The sequence below is a fragment of the Myotis yumanensis genome, unplaced genomic scaffold (genome assembly GCF_028538775.1).
Source record: "Myotis yumanensis isolate MYYU_CA2020_CCGP unplaced genomic scaffold, mMyoYum1.0.hap1 SCAF_2, whole genome shotgun sequence".
In the NCBI taxonomy this organism is placed as follows: Eukaryota; Metazoa; Chordata; class Mammalia; order Chiroptera; family Vespertilionidae; genus Myotis; species Myotis yumanensis.
The window spans coordinates 210,601,600-210,616,775 of NW_027223753.1; the positions used below are offsets into that span (position 1 = coordinate 210,601,600).

At 56.3% G+C, this 15,176-nt stretch overlaps 1 protein-coding gene across 2 annotated transcripts in view; it reads left to right on the forward strand.

Annotated features, from left to right (window-relative positions):
- PRDM15 (PR/SET domain 15) overlaps positions 1-15,176 on the forward strand; it is a 46,679-nt gene that overhangs the window by 11,443 nt on the left and 20,060 nt on the right. Inside the window, exons 3-12 of one of the 2 annotated variants that reach the window (XM_070407159.1) lie at positions 497-590; positions 3,034-3,187; positions 5,845-6,097; positions 8,699-8,800; positions 10,225-10,461; positions 11,533-11,671; positions 12,954-13,135; positions 13,261-13,355; positions 13,741-13,828; positions 14,712-14,771. In XM_070407159.1, coding sequence (XP_070263260.1) covers positions 497-590; positions 3,034-3,187; positions 5,845-6,097; positions 8,699-8,800; positions 10,225-10,461; positions 11,533-11,671; positions 12,954-13,135; positions 13,261-13,355; positions 13,741-13,828; positions 14,712-14,771 — 1,404 coding nt within the window. The remainder of the gene's footprint in view (positions 1-496; positions 591-3,033; positions 3,188-5,844; positions 6,098-8,698; positions 8,801-10,224; positions 10,462-11,532; positions 11,672-12,953; positions 13,136-13,260; positions 13,356-13,740; positions 13,829-14,711; positions 14,772-15,176) is intronic. The other variant, XM_070407158.1, reaches the window with a different exon arrangement.

Sequence of the window (15,176 nt, forward strand, 5' to 3'; positions counted from 1 at the left end):
GAGTGGCCTGTGCTCCAGTGTGGCTGATGTGGCGCCGGCTGTCCGGGCACAGCCACGTCCACATTGTGTCTTTATAAGACAGAAAGAAGAGCTGTTTCTTTTTCAGTTGAGATGACTTTACTTGCTTTAATAAACACGATTTATCACATGAGAAACCTGTTGCCGGGGTGTAGTTCTAACAGGCTCATCTTTCTCAAACTCCCAGCAAAGGGCACTTCGCAGGGGGCGGCGGATGCAGGAAAGTAATCCAAGGGCATAGAAAGTGATTTACGATGCGGTAGATTTATGGCAAACAGGTGAAATTGGTGACTTCGTTTATTGTCATTCCTCGGGAAGATATCCTTCTTCGTCACCACAGAGGGGACTCTGCCTGCTGTGAGCGGGGCCTTTTCCTTGGGGCACGTCCTGTGTTGTGTTTGTGGGGAGCACTTCGGTCACCCCCATCGGCCTTGGAGCCGAGCAGTGTCCTCCTGCTGACGCTGGCTGTTGTTCACAGGGTGTGAGGACTGCAGCCAGTACCACGACTCCGAATGTCCTGAGCTGGGCCCAGTGGTCATGGTCAAAGACTCCTTTGTGCTAAGCAGAGCCAGGTGAGTGAGCGCCTCGGACTGTTTACAGTGCTGCCTGTCTGACAGGGTTGTCTGCATGTCAGCTGCCGGGAGGGCCTGGCTGGGGGGAGGGCCTGGCTGTGGGGAGGGGGAGGGCCTGGCTGGGGGGAGGGCCTGGCTGGGGGGAGGGCCTGGCTGGGGGAGGGGGAGGGCCTGGCTGGGGGGAGGGCCTGGCTGGGGGGAGGGCCTGGCTCGGGGGAGGGGGAGGGCCTGGCTGGGGGGAGGGCCTGGCTGGGGGGAGGGGGAGGGCCTGGCTGGGGGAGGGGGAGGGCCTGGCTGGGGGGAGGGCCTGGCTGGGGGGAGGGGGAGGGCCTGGCTCGGGGGAGGGCCTGGCTGGGGGGAGGGGGAGGGCCTGGCTCAGGGGAGGGCCTGGCTGGGGGGAGGGGGAGGGCCTGGCTCGGGGGAGGGCCTGGCTGGGGGGAGGGGGAGGGCCTGGCTCGGGGGAGGGCCTGGCTGGGGGGAGGGGGAGGGCCTGGCTCGGGGGAGGGGGAGGGCCTGGCTCGGGGGAGGGCCTGGCTGGGGGGAGGGGGAGGGCCTGGCTGGGGGGAGGGCCTGGCTCGGGGGAGGGGGAGGGCCTGGCTGGGGGGAGGGCCTGGCAGCCTCTTGTCTGCACAAAGGGAGGAAACAGCGGAAGGAGGGGACTGACTTGTCGTGAGAAGGACCGTCCTCAGCTCCCAGGGGCACCTGTGATTTCCGTCCCCTGTGAACTGAGTGGCGTGCTGCCAGGAGGAGCCGAGGCGTGTGTCACGCTTCAGAGGGAATGTCTGTGTCTCGTTCATGATTCTGAGCAGCCACACTGAGACCCAGGTGGTGCCGTGGAAGAGCTGGTTGGTTGAGTTGGTTTATGGGTCGAGGAGCGACGGCCAAGTTGTAGGTCTCTTCGCACGGTTTCCCCGTGGCCCGAATGTAGGCCCGCCTCCTACCATCAGGTGCCCACTATGGGCAAGGTGGGCTGGCGTAGAGGCAGCAGTGAGTGCAGGTAGCAAGGCAGAGCCATGGCAGCTTCTGGAAAAGCACCTGCAGGTCTAGTGGCTCTGCCGTGCTGTGCCCCTGTGGGGGCTGTGCCACTGGGGTGAGCAAGGGTGAGTGACTGCCGGTTCACAGCCCAGGCGGACACCCGGCAGCTCTTTGAACTTGGATGAGGCCTTCTCTCTGCACCTCAGTTGCCTCAGCTGTAGACAAAACAGAATAGCAGTACCTGTGAGATCACTGTGCTCATTATACACGGTCTAGTGCCGCACAGGGAGGCACTGTCCCAGCCGTGGGCAAACTACGGCCCGCGGGCCGGATCTGACCCGTTTGAAATGAATAAAACTAAAAAAAAAAGACCGTACCCTTTTATGTAATGATGTTTACTTTAAATTTATATCAGTTCACACAAACACTCCATCCATGCTTTTGTTCCGGCCCTCCGGTCCAGTTTAAGAACCCATTGTGGCCCTCGAGTCAAAAAGTTTGCCCACCCTGCACTATCCTCATCTTATCAGTGCTGTTTCTAGAAGCCTCCCACCTGGTTTTCCAGCCTCTTCATTTAGTTCCTTTTCCTCGCTGTGAGTTACCTTCTCAAAACAAAGAGATAATATTTTTGCCTAAAGTAGAGATTGGATCAGTGCTCCCCCAAAACCTCCAGCGGCTGCCTGTGCCCACAAAACTCCACGGGGAGCCATCCGTCCCGCAGTGGGACCCTCCATCCTTGGGTTCCTCCGGCTCGCTGATGCTGTGGCTGGTGCTGGAGTCCCAGCCACGTGCCCTCTCCTCCAGCACCCCACCCTTGACCTTCTCCTGGTTTAGTTAAAGAGCCCGCACCCTCCATGAAACCGGTGGTTCAGCCCAGCTGGAAGCCTTCTCTGGCCTTTGGAACTCGTGGCTCTTTCTTTCTCGTGGCACTTTCCACGTGGCCCTTCGTCCCGAAGCTGCCGTAGTCCTCTCTCCCTGGACTCTGCTTCGCTGGTGAGAGCCGCCTGCGCCATCCCTGTTGGCCCGTCACACCCCACACCCGGAGCCCCTGTTGTTGGCTCTGTCTCTGGTGGACGGGGATTGTAACTGTCCTTTAGTAAAGTGGCCCTCCTTCGTGTGCCCTGGGTGGTCCTGGGAGCCAGCTTTTCATCTCATAACCGTCTGTGTCCTGGTGTGAGTGGCTGCCCCAGCCGATGACGCTCAGGGACTTGGTTTATTTTGGTTGTTTTTTTAAAATATATTTTTATTGATTTCAGAGAGGAAGAGAGAGGGAAAGAGATAGAAACATCAATGATGAGAGAGAATCATTGATCGGCTGCCTCCTGCACGCCCCACACTGGGGATTGAACCCGCAACCTGGGCATATGCCCTGATCGGGAATCGAACTGTGACCTCCTGGTTCACAGGTCAATGCTCAACCACTGAGCCACACTGGCCGGGACAAGGACTTATTTTGTTCCATGTCTAGGTCATCCCTTCCTTCCAACTTGGAGATCAGACGACTGGAAGATGGAGCCGAAGGCGTGTTTGCTGTAACGCAGCTCGTCAAGCGAACGCAGTTCGGTCCCTTTGAGTCGAGGAGAGTCGCCAAGTGGGAGAAGGAGTCTGCGTTCCCGCTGAAGGTAAAGGCTGTGCCCACGGTGCTGGGAGCCCGTGCTGTATGACCGTCCTCCGTGCCAGGGGGCAGCATAGCCACCGAGTGCAGTGGCTCACAGATGTCCGGGAAACGTTCTGCGTAATTTCCAACAAAAGGCTGCTTCCTATAATTTTCAGCTTCACAAACACGAGAGAGAGTGCATTTAAAGTGTCTGCAGGAGGTGCCCCAAACGCCGCCGCTTCTGTTCCAACCCGGGTGGACGTTGCAGGCTGCAGGAGGTGACAGTTCTGCCACTGGTCGCAGTGGCGTGTCGGACTGTTACCGTCACACTGTGCAGAGCGCATGTACTTGCCAAGCTCTTTCTGAAGAAGGTGGGCAGCGAAGAGACACTGGCACAAAGCCTGGCAGCTCTCAAAAGCCCGTCAGACGAGGATAGGACAGCTTTTGTGTGAAAGTGAGAAAACAAAATGGAAGGAGCGGGGAGGGCTTAGCCACGGAGAGTAAGACCCGTGGGAGCTCCAGGAGGCCGGGGCCCGCGTGCTGTTCATGGCTCTGTCCCTGGGCCCCGCATGGCCACGCCCCCAGCGAGCCTGTGAACGAGACAGTGGAGGAGCAGGGAGCTGGGGCAGCATTACGCACAGAAAGGACTTTCCTCGGGGACCCTGAGCAGAGATCCACGTTTAGGGCCAGAGATGAATAGATCACCTCCGGTTTGGGGCTTGGAAGATGGAACTTATCAGGCAGATTTCAGCACAACGGGGAAAGGAAAGGCACTGATGTTCACAAGGGAAGAGAGAAAGGAGAGAAAGCGAGGCTGTTGGCTGCCATCCTCCAGGGGACCCGGGCCACACGATACACAGTCTCCGAGGGCCAAGCCCCTTTGAACAAGTCCTTGGTGCCCGTCTTGGTTTCTGTCAGTGACTCGATTCTGAAGGTCTGTCTCTGGCATGAGCTGTTCTCAGTATAGGCTCAGCATTGGCACCTGTGTGCCTGGAGCGCTTTATGCCACCGGAGGGAGGGCGGGGCCCACTGGGAGCGCACTCCACACCCGGCGGGGTCATTGGGTACCTGGTGGCCCTTCGGCCCTCCCCTCTAGTGTCCGAGGGCTTCGTCCTCAGAGGGGCCTCCAGCCCCTACAGGAAGCGCCCAGGAGAGGGGAGAGACCCCTCCTCCAGGGAGGAGGTCACAAGGCATCAGGAAATAGGGGACAAGAGCCCTGTACTGTGTGGTTACTTTGAACTTCAGAATATTTAAGTTTCTCCGCCTGCTCCCTGCCTGCCTTTAACCCACAAGGAACAGTGCTGGTTTGCAGCTGAGGGCGCACCCAGTAAAGACTGAGGGACTTGGCCAATGTCACTGAGCACCCTGTGATAGAGCCAGGAGAGCTCACGTGTCCCGGTGCCCATCGGACCACGAGTACAACCTAACATCCGATTCCAAGCTGGGACACGTGTGGGCCTCAAGTGTCCCAGTGACACCTGGACCAGGTGTAGAATTCAGGTGTCCCAGTTCCCAACTGAGCTATGCTTAGAACTCAGGTGACTCGATGGCACCTGGACCAGGTGTAGAGCTCAGTATCCCAGTGACACCTGGACCATGAGTAAAACCCCAGCATCCCAGTTCCTAACTGGGCCGTGGGTAGAACTCAGGTGTCCCAATGTCACCTGACCCAGGTGTAGAGCGCAGGTGTTCCAGTTCCCACCTGGGCCAGGAGTAGAGCTCAGGCATTCTAATTCCCAACGAGGTCATATTTAGAACTCAGCTGTCCCGATGATGCCTGGACAAGGGGTAGAGCTCAGACGCCTCAATGACGTGTGTGCTAGGAGTAGAACCCAGCTGTTCTGATGACACCTGAACAAGGAATAGAACTCAGATGTCCTGATGCCACCGAGACCAAGAGAAGAACTCAGATGTTGTTGCCCACTCCAGGAGTAGGCCTCGAGTAGACCTCAGATGTCCCGCTTCCCTGCTCGGTCATGCAGAGACCTCAGGCCTCCTGGTCACTCTTGGCCTAGGAGTACACCTCAGGTTTCCCTGTGCCACCTGGGCCACTAACAGGACTACCCAGGAACCCACCTAGACCACAGCTCAAAATCAGGTGTTCCAGTTTCCAGCTGGGCCGTGCATAGAACTCAAGTGTCCCAGTGGCGCCTGGACCAGGTGTGGAGCTCTGGTGTTCCAGTCCCCACCTGGGCCAGGCGTAGAACTTGGCTCTCCCTATGACAACTGGATCTTTCACTATGTCTACTGCTGTCTGTTGCCTGTGACCTGCCTGACCTGTATAAGACACTCCTAGCTACTGTAAACCCCTACACAGGACCAGTACAGAGCTTCATGTGTCCTCCACAGTAGAACTGTCTAGACCCGTGGTCGGCAAACTGCGGCTCGAGAGCCACATGCGGCTCTTTGGCCCCTTGAGTGTGGCTCTTCCACAAAATACCGATGCCACGAAGTTTCAATTGGACTGTACGTGCGCGCCCGCACGTGGTATTTTGTGGGATTTTGTGGAAGAGCCACACTCAAGGGGCCAAAGAGCCGCATGTGGCTCGCGAGCCGCAGTTTGCCGACCAGGGGTCTAGACTGCTTAGCCCCCTACCCCCCCTGCATCCCCCCCACACGCTGACACACAGACTGGTGGGTAACAGGATCCTCCTTGGCCCCTGGCGGGCGTGCTCCCCTCAGGTGTTCCAGAAGGATGGGCACCCCGTGTGCTTTGACACCTCCAACGAGGATGACTGCAACTGGATGATGCTGGTGCGGCCGGCGGTGGAGCCCGAGCACCAGAACCTGACGGCCTACCAGCACGACAACGACGTGTACTTCACCACCTCGAGGGACATCCCCCCGGGCACCGAGCTGCGCGTGTGGTACGCGGCCTTTTACGCCAAGAAGATGGACAAGCCCATGCTGAAGCAGGCCTGCTCCAGTGTCCACGGTAAGTGGGAGCCTCGCCGTGGGGACCGAGGGCCTCTTGGCTGCACACAGGAACCCGACGTTAGTGAGGAATTGTGCTGGTGAGCTGGCTGTGTGTGGGGAGAACAAAGGGGGTGGTCTTGACCCCACTTGGCCGGGTCTGTTGTTCTGCTTGTTACATATCCCAGCTGATAGACAGTTAGAGCCCACACCCGAGCCAGACGTCTGCTGGTGGGAACTTGTGTCTCTTATCTCTGCTGCAGTAAGTCCTTCGCGCTCTCCACACAGTGCCTCCTCCTCGTCCTCTGAGGTTGCTCATTGTCCCTGGTTTGGGCAGAGGAAACCGAAGAGAGAGGGTGAGGAGCCTGCCCTGTCCCAGCGCAGGAGATGGAGGAATCTGCTCCCGAGTGGGGCTGTCACCTTGCAGCTCCTCCAGAATCGGGGTGTGTGCACACATGTATGTGTGCGCAAAGAAATACCCCGTGACAGTCATACATGTGATTGGCTCAAACCCGATGTTTCTATTGGAAAAGCAAATCAAAGTGCGTACTTGACAAACCGGGGTCCAGGAAAAATAAATAAGTAAAAGTTGAGTGACTAAATAAATAAATAAATAAAATGCTGTCTTCAACTTAAAAAATCTTTCCTGTCTTGGTGACACGGGTCCTTTCCACGGCCCCGAGACCCCGTGACACGGCTGACACTGGGCACTGTTAACCCGTCCAAGATCACCGAGCTCTTTCTGACCTGGTTTCCTTGTGCCTGATTCCTTGTGGCACAGGCAGCTGACGCCGTGTGTGCCTGGGAGCAGCCCAGACGGCACGTCAGCATTTGGGTTGTTAGAGGCTGACCTTGTCATTTGTGTCCTGGATGATGGCGCACCCCTCACGACTTTCAAGGTCAAGCTCAAAGCAGAGCCTGGTGCCACTTATCGGCGTTACAGTTGTCCTGTGTCTTTTTACCTGCTGGAGAGTCTTTCTTTCATCTGGAGCTGATTTTGGAGACAATACATTTTAATGAAATTAGTCCTAATGATTCTCAGGAATACAAGGTGGCTGGTTCCTCCTCTACGCTTCTGAGAATGGGGGGCACTTAATAATTATGTCAGGCCCTCACCAGTTCGTCTCAGTGGATAGAGCGTTAGCCTGCAGACTGAAAGGTCCCAGGTTTGATTCCAGTCTAGGGCATGTACCTTGGTTGCAGGCACATCCCCAGTAGGAGGTGTGCAGGAGGCAGCTGATCGATGTTTCTCTCTCATTGATGTTTCTAACTCTCTATCCCTCTCCCTTCCTCTCTGTAAAAAAAAAAATCAATAAAATATATTTTTTAAAAAATAATTATGTCAGGACAACCAGCATAAACTGGAAGGCAGGCTCACCCCAAGCAAGGCTCTGAGTTGGGAAAAGAAGTAAGCAACTTAGGTACTCTAAAATTTTAGAAACACTTTTTATGGTTTTCTGTTTTGTGACAAATGGCAAGCAAGTATTTCTGGAAATGCATTGAAAGTTATTGCCTACTCTTACCTATTTGGTTAGTTGAATTCTTTATTTCTTTTCCTCCTGAGAGCACTACCTGTTGAATGTTCATGTAGCCCTGGCAGCGCTGGTGACTCTCCCCTCTGTGTGCCAGGCCGTCGGTAAACGAGTGACATAGCAGCTGCCCAGGCCCCTGCGCTGCCTCTGCCTCCTTTTCCCCGATACCGAATGCACGAGCAGTCTCAACTCTGGGTGATGCAGTTAAGGGCTCAGGAGCTGCTGTGCGAGTGGCCCATGAGTGTCAACACAGGCTGTATAGTGTCAAGAGTGGACGTGGTGGTGAGGGCTCATGGCCCCGGTCCAGCCCTGATGCAGCCAGGCAGGGTTAGAGAAACCAGGCCGGGCCAGAAGATCAGGGGATCAGGGCCCCAACATTTAGGTCCCACGAGAGCACCCGTAATTTTTTTAAAGGAGCTGCAGTTCCCCTCCTCAGAGCAGGGCTTCCCTCTGTCCTCCACGGAGCCTAGTCATCTTCTCCCTCCTTAGCCCCTGTGGTTCTGCAAGGAAGGACTGGAGGCACTGCCTGGACACAGCCACCTGCCCCGGGGGGCTGTTTAAATCCAAATTCAAATGAAATGGATGTAAGACTTCAGTTCCTCTGGGACACGAGCACGCGTGGCCGTTGTCCGGGACAGCAGGGTACAGAGTATTTCTATCGCTGCACCCAGTGGTGGACAGCGCTGGGCCGAGGCAGCGGCCACACCAGGCTCAGCGCACACTGCCTGGCTGTTTTGGGTCCCTTGTTGTGTGAGCCGATGAGAGATTGAGGAGTTTGTTGTCTGTAGGATGCGTGTTTTTTTCTTGAGGTTGTGTGAAGGATGGGCCTGGTCCACTAGGCCGGCTTCTTGGAGGAAGACACGTTTCTGTGACTGGAGACAAACCCTGCATCAGGCGGCGGTGGCTCTCGGAGCGCCGTGTCCTCATGTGTGAAACGAGGACATTCCGAGAACAGAATGGAGCCTGGACCATCGAAAGTGGTCCGTGAGCGATCGCTGTTGTCAGCGTCACCTGTAGGACAGGTGCATTCTGCTGGGCTGGGCTTCGTGGACAGATGAACTGCTGTGGGTCACCCTGTCTCTCTTTTGAAGCTGCAGGCACCCCGGAAAGCAGCACCCCAGTGGAATCAGAGCCGAGCCAGTGGGTGTGTAAAGTGTGTTCCGCCACCTTCCTGGAGCTGCAGCTCCTGAATGGTAAGGCGGGGGGGGGGGGGGGGGGGGGGGGGGGGGGGCGGGGGCGCTCGGGGGGCGGGGGGCAGGTTGTTGAGTCAGAGCTTTGAAAGCCCTCTGTTGAAGTCACTGTGATGTGGGTTCTCTTGCACACCATCCCTTTTGGACAGCAAAACGCATGGCCATGGGAGGCTCCCTGGCTTCAGTGAGCCGTTGGGCTCTGAAGCCTGTCTCCCAGACCTGCGTGCCTTCGGAACAAGCCCCGCCCAGTGCCCCCCACCCAGTGCCTCCGCCTCCCCCCCCCCCCCCCCGCCCCTGACCCAGTGCCTCCCCCAGCCCCGCCCAGTGCCTCCCCCAGCCCAGTGCCTCCCCCAGCCCAGTGCCTCCCCCAGCCCAGTGCCTCCCCCAGCTCGTGCTTTTACACTTTGGCTTGAAGCCCCTCTGCGTATCTGGCATCGCGAGGTCTTCTCGCTCTTAAGCTCAGCATGTAGTATAGTTGCGGGGAGAAGTCTGTATTTTATCTAGTCTTTCCAAGTGTTTGCAGCCAGTGCACTCGTTGTTACCTTGTTCTGCTGTGCGGCTGAACTGCCAAACCCTTCCTATGACGTGTCACACAGCGTGGTGTTCGCTGTGTAATTTTCTTTTTCTCACTCGTTCCTGAGGGCACGCACCCAGCACAGTGTCCCTCCAATGGGACAAATGAAGGCGTAATGGCCACTTTACACACAGCACCTGAGTCGGCCCAGTGGAGCTTTACAACAGGAAGAATCAGCCCTGGGCCCCAGTGAGCACCCAGGTGCCTTCTGTCATCAGCGTGCGTTAGTCCCGTCCTCCCATCCGTCCTCCCTCCTCCTTCCTGCTGCCCTGCGGGCCAGCTGGTCTGTGCCGGACTCACCTTCATTGGGACTGTGGCCACTCTCGTCCAGCTTTCTTGTCCTGGGAGGCCTCTGAGGGCTTCTTCAGTTGAAAATAAAGCACAGTTTTTGTTCTTTTGCTTTATGCAGTGTTTTTAAAGACAGTTTATCACAAATTGAATATTTCTCTTTTCGTCTTAGAGGTTACATTTTTAAGTAATCATGTTATGTATTTATTGTGGAAAAATTAGAAAATAGCAAATAAGCTTACAGACAAAAATCACAATTGCCTGACTGTTACCATCGAGCGAGAACACGTGGGTATGGCCCTCCACAGTCCTCTTCGCACGTACCTGTGGCGCAGGCTTTTATCTGTACAGAACTGCCCTGCTTTTATCACCTGACTGACTTGAAATAGTCGTCTGTTTGGTGCGTGGGAATGCTTTCTTTTCAAACGCAGTGGGAATACAGTTTACCTCTGCAGAGGGCGCACTATTAGCAAATAAAATTGAAAACAGAAACAAGCAGTGGGTGAGGGAGCGGACACTGACCAGCTCCCTCGCGCCCCTGGGCACCTGCCTCCCTCTCCTGCAGAGCATCTGTTGGGTCACTTGGAACAAACCAAAAGCCTCCCCCCAGCTGGCCAGCAGGAAGGGGCTCCAGAGAAGGAACCTGACGGGTCTCAGGGGGAGCCTCCTGCAGTCCCCAAGAGCATCAGTGCCGCCAAAGAGCAGAAGAAAAAGCCTCGAAGGGGGAGAAAACCCAAAGCCTCGAAACCAGAACAGAAACCAGAACAGCCCTTGGTCATCATTGAAGACAAGGAGCCCGCAGGTGAGGGCTGGCCCTGGGGGCGGAGCCCGCAGGTGAGAGCTGGCCCTGGGGGCGGAGCCAGCAGGTGAGGGCTGGCCCTGGGGGCGGAGCTAGCAGGTGAGGGCTGGCCCTGGGGGCGGAGCCAGAGGTGAGGGCTGGCCCTGGGGGCGGAGCCAGAGGTGAGGGCTGGCCCTGGGGGCGGAGCCAGCAGGTGAGGGCTGGCCCTGGGGGCGGAGCCAGCAGGTGAGGGCTGGCCCTGGGGCGGAGCTAGCAGGTGAGGGCTGGCCCTGGGGGCGGAGCCAGAGGTGAGGGCTGGCCCTGGGGGCGGAGCCAGCAGGTGAGGGCTGGCCCTGGGGGCGGAGCCAGCAGGTGAGGGCTGGCCCTGGGGGCGGAGCCAGCAGGTGAGGGCTGGCCCTGGGGCGGAGCTCGCAGGGTGTGCTCTGTGGACCCGACAGGGCCTGAGGGGTTAGACTTCCTGCACAGTCCCTTCCCTAAACAGGCCAGGCCAGTGAAGGGGCAGGAGCCTCTTCAGTGATGGGTTCACTAGTGGTTAGTTGCATTAGGAAGGCATGTGGGAAGCAAGTGGGAGGACCAGTGCTAATTTTTGTGTGTGACCTTCCCGTGTTTCATTTGTGCAGAGGTTTGGACCTGGGTCCCTGTTACTGTGGTTATGTCGTATTTGACTCTTGTGCTTGCCGTTATCTGCTTTTGAACATACTCACGGTGGCTTGTCTAATAACAAAATTAATATTTCTAAGTCTCTGTCACCATAATTTAATACATTTTAAGATCCCAATATATATGAAAATGTTTTGGTTTGGGTTGGTATGCTGAGGGATTGAAATAGTGCTAGGACTGCCGTGGTTTTAAAAAAGCATCACAATTTATAACCTAGTTTTGAGTTATGAATATCATTTTGATTTTCTATATACACAGATAAATATGTAGATTCTAAAATATTGCTAGTTTTCCTTTCTCTGTTTGTTAACCCTGTACACCTGGCCCGGCTGTGTCCCCCGGGCGTGCCGTCTTGGCTGGCTGTGTTCCGCCCCTGCCCAGCTGTGACGCGGCTGTCCCATTCTTTCTGCCCAGAGCAAGTGGCCGAGATCATCACCGAGGTGCCACCGGACGAGCCCGTGCCTGCGGCGCCGGACGAGCACATCATGGAGCTGGTCTTGGGGAAGCTGGCCACCACTACCACCACCACCAGCGAGGCCACTTCAGTGCCAAAGTGAGTCCTGCCACAGCGCTCGGGGCAGGCAGTGAGGGGGCAGCGAATTCGTGGGGCGGGGGGGGGGGGGGCTGATGAGTGGGGGTTTGCTTCTCATGGTGGAAGCGGTTGAGTGTGTTTCTGAACAAGCAGCAGGAACACTCTGGACCCAGGAGCTTAATGGGGCGTCCACTGTGAAAACAGTTTGAAAAATATTTTTATTGTGGTAAAATAGACCTAACATGAAATTTACTATCATCATAATTTTTAAGAGTACAGGTCAGTGGTTTTAAATACATTCACATACATTCACCATCATCCATCTCCATAATTTCTTTATCTTCCTTGAACTGAAACTCCATATTATTAAATAATTATTCCTTACCCCCTCCCCCAGCCCCGTCTGTGAATCTGAACAGCCTAGGTGCCCGTGTAAGTGGGATCACACAGGATTGGTCCTTCTGTGATGGGCTTGCTCCACTCGGCATGATGCTCTCCAGGCCCATCGAAGTGCAGCCTCGGTCAGAATGTCCTCCCTCTTCGGGCTGAGTGACAGTCGCTGTGGTGTGGGCCACACTGGCTTGTCCATTCCTGCTTCCGTGGCACTTGGGCTGCCTCCCCTCTTCCTGTTATGCATATTGCTGCTGTGATAAAGCAGTTTTGTATTGGAATTTCTATAAATTGCTTTCCTTACTTTGTGTTTTCCTTTTTCTTTCAGTGAACAAGGAAAATGTATTTTGTTGTCATTCTTGGGAAATTATTGTCCTGAAGCTGAATAAGCTGGTGGCAATTTTTTTCTCCACTGGCTCTTTTTGGGGTTCCCCTTTCTGTTGTCAAAGTGCACCTGGTCCTTCGTAGGCTGGGAACCTGTGGAAATACTGAAACCAAAGGCATGTCAGAAATGCTGTTACCTGTTTATTTATTTACAGTCTATCTGAGTACCTGGAGAGTTTCCATGGAAACAGTCAGAAACACACAAGTAGATGAGATTTTAAAAATCCGGTTCAGGGAGAATATAAAGCCGTAGAGGCCTGACCCCGTGAGGAGAGCTCAGGGACCTGGCTGCTCTAGTTGAAGCGCACATTGCGTGTGACGCTTCCTGGTGGCCTGAGGTAAACGCAGTGAGACATGTGGCTGGTCCGCTCACGGTGCCTCTCCTCTGGGTGCCCCTGGCCCTGGGTGATGCCGAGCTTGGCCCCTTTCTCCCATAGAGCAGGGACGATTCGGAAAGACCCTTTCCGAGATGACTGTAACCTTGAACTCAGTCTCCCACCTGTCTTCCCGTTCCCTGTCCACCTGGCAGGTTCCCGCATCATCAGAGCGGCAGCATCACCCTCAAGAGGAGTCTGATTCTCTCCACCCGGCACGGCATCCGGCGGAAGCTGGTCCGGCAGCTGGGGGAGCACCGGCGGGTGTACCAGTGCGGCACCTGCAGCAAGGTCTTCCAGAACAGCAGCAACCTGAGCCGGCACGTGCGCTCGCACGGTGAGTCCCAGCCTCTCTGTGGGCGGCGTGGCCCAGGGGCTGCCCGCCCCGCGTGGAGGGCCAGGGCGCGCATGTCTCTGGCCGTGCTGCAGTCATGGACCGGCTTGTTCTTGTTGGCACCGTAGGTGACAAGCTGTTCAAGTGTGAGGAGTGTGCGAAGCTGTTCAGCCGCAAGGAGAGCCTAAAGCAGCATGTTTCCTACAAGCACAGCAGGAACGAGGTGTGTGCAGCCACTGTTCTCCTCCCAGCTACGGGAGAAGCAGGCCACGGACCAGACAGTCCGATGGGGAGAGAAGTTAGAGTCAGGGGAGAGGAGAGAACCACAGCGGCCGAGCCCGGCGGCTCTGGACACATCCAGGTGGCCTGGCCTGGCGGGAGCAAGTGGCCCTTGGGGCTGTGCAGGTGCCTGAGTATGGGGTGCTCTTTCTAGGGCAATGGGGCGGGAAGAGTGAACATTCTTCATGTTCCTAAGCTGAGTAGGAGAGTAGTACAGAAACGTCGTAAACCACACACACGGAAGTTGCTAGAATGTTTCCTCAGGGAGCTCGTTCTGCTTGAGCCTCCCCTGGGCTCCTCCTCTCACTGACGCGCTGCCCTCTGCCCAGGTGGACAGCGAGTACAGGTACCGGTGTGGCACCTGTGAGAAGACCTTCCGCATCGAGAGCGCGCTGGAATTTCACAACTGCAGGACAGGTGAGCGGGCCCGGCCAGCGTCGAGTCCCAGGGGACGGGGTGGGAGCTGGGGAACATCAGAGTGGGTAAAGGTAGGGTTAACAAATAACCCCACCACGCATTTTGCTTCTGAGCAGTCATTAGCTGGTCTAGAGACAGACGGAGACAGCCCGGGTCTAAAGGAACTTATGTTCCCACTTCCTGTTACTCATGCCCCCCATTTGAGTTCCCACACATGCCATCCTCGCTGAGTGTGGCGGGCAGCAGTGTCGGGTTTGCGCTAGGACCATGTGAGAAGGAGAGGTGGGTGGGTGGTGCCTGCAGGGGTGTCTCTCACTTGTCGGAAGGGGCTTCCGGAACCATTAGCCTCCCTTCTACATGGAGCTGCCAGTGTCCAGACCAGCCGTGGGCAAACTATGGCCCTCGGGCCGGATCCGGCCCGTTTGAAATGAATAAAACTAAAAAAAAAAGACCGTACCCTTTTATGTAACGATGTTTCCTTTGAATTTATATTAGTTCACACAAACACTCCATCCAAGCTTTTGTTCCGGCCCTCCGGTCCAGTTTAAGAACCCATTGTGGCCCTCGAGTCAAAAAGTTTGCCCACCCCTGGTCCAGACCATGTGGTTCTGAGTCCACTTCTGTCCACCAATCTCCAAAAGTGACAGGAACCTCATTTCCTCATGCTGCCACGAGCCCGTGCCGAGGGGGCCTCCCTGGGTCTGGGCAAGCATGCTGGGCACCGTGTGTGGGCAAGCTGGCAGCTGGCAAGCACTCGTGCTACAGACATCCTCGTGGGCAGCAGGAGGCAGTGGCTTAGGAGTCCAGCCCCTGGAGAAAGCCCCGCCCTGTCCCCACTGCTCCTCCTGTGCACCGGGGTGACTTGCCTTCTCCCTCTCTCCAGGAACCCTAGCTCACCCGGGAGAGGGGGGGACCAGTGGCAGTCGGCTTAGCGACCTACCAGGTTAGCCTTTGATACCGACCCTTTCCTGTTGGCCCTCTGTGTGCGTCACTGTATCTGTGCGGGTTCTTGGTCAGGTGGGTCTCCGGGGAGCCTTAACCAGCTTAGCTAAGTCTCCACGGTCCCTCCCTCTGCAGCCAGCGCCTGCCCAGAAGCGCCCGTGGTAACCCTTGCTTGGCTCATGTGTTTGTTTGTTTGTCGTGTTGGAGGGTCCTGTCTGGAACCTGGCATGTCTCGCCCATGGCACTTGCTCCCATGGCAGGACTGTTCTGAGTGGCAGACGAGTCCTGTTTCACCTGAGCTCCAGCTGCTCCACAGCATCTGAGTCTGTGGCTTTAAGTGGCCTTGGCAGCTTTTGGACAAACTTCCTGTGTGCTGCACACCTGCATCATGAGCCCTGCACCCAGG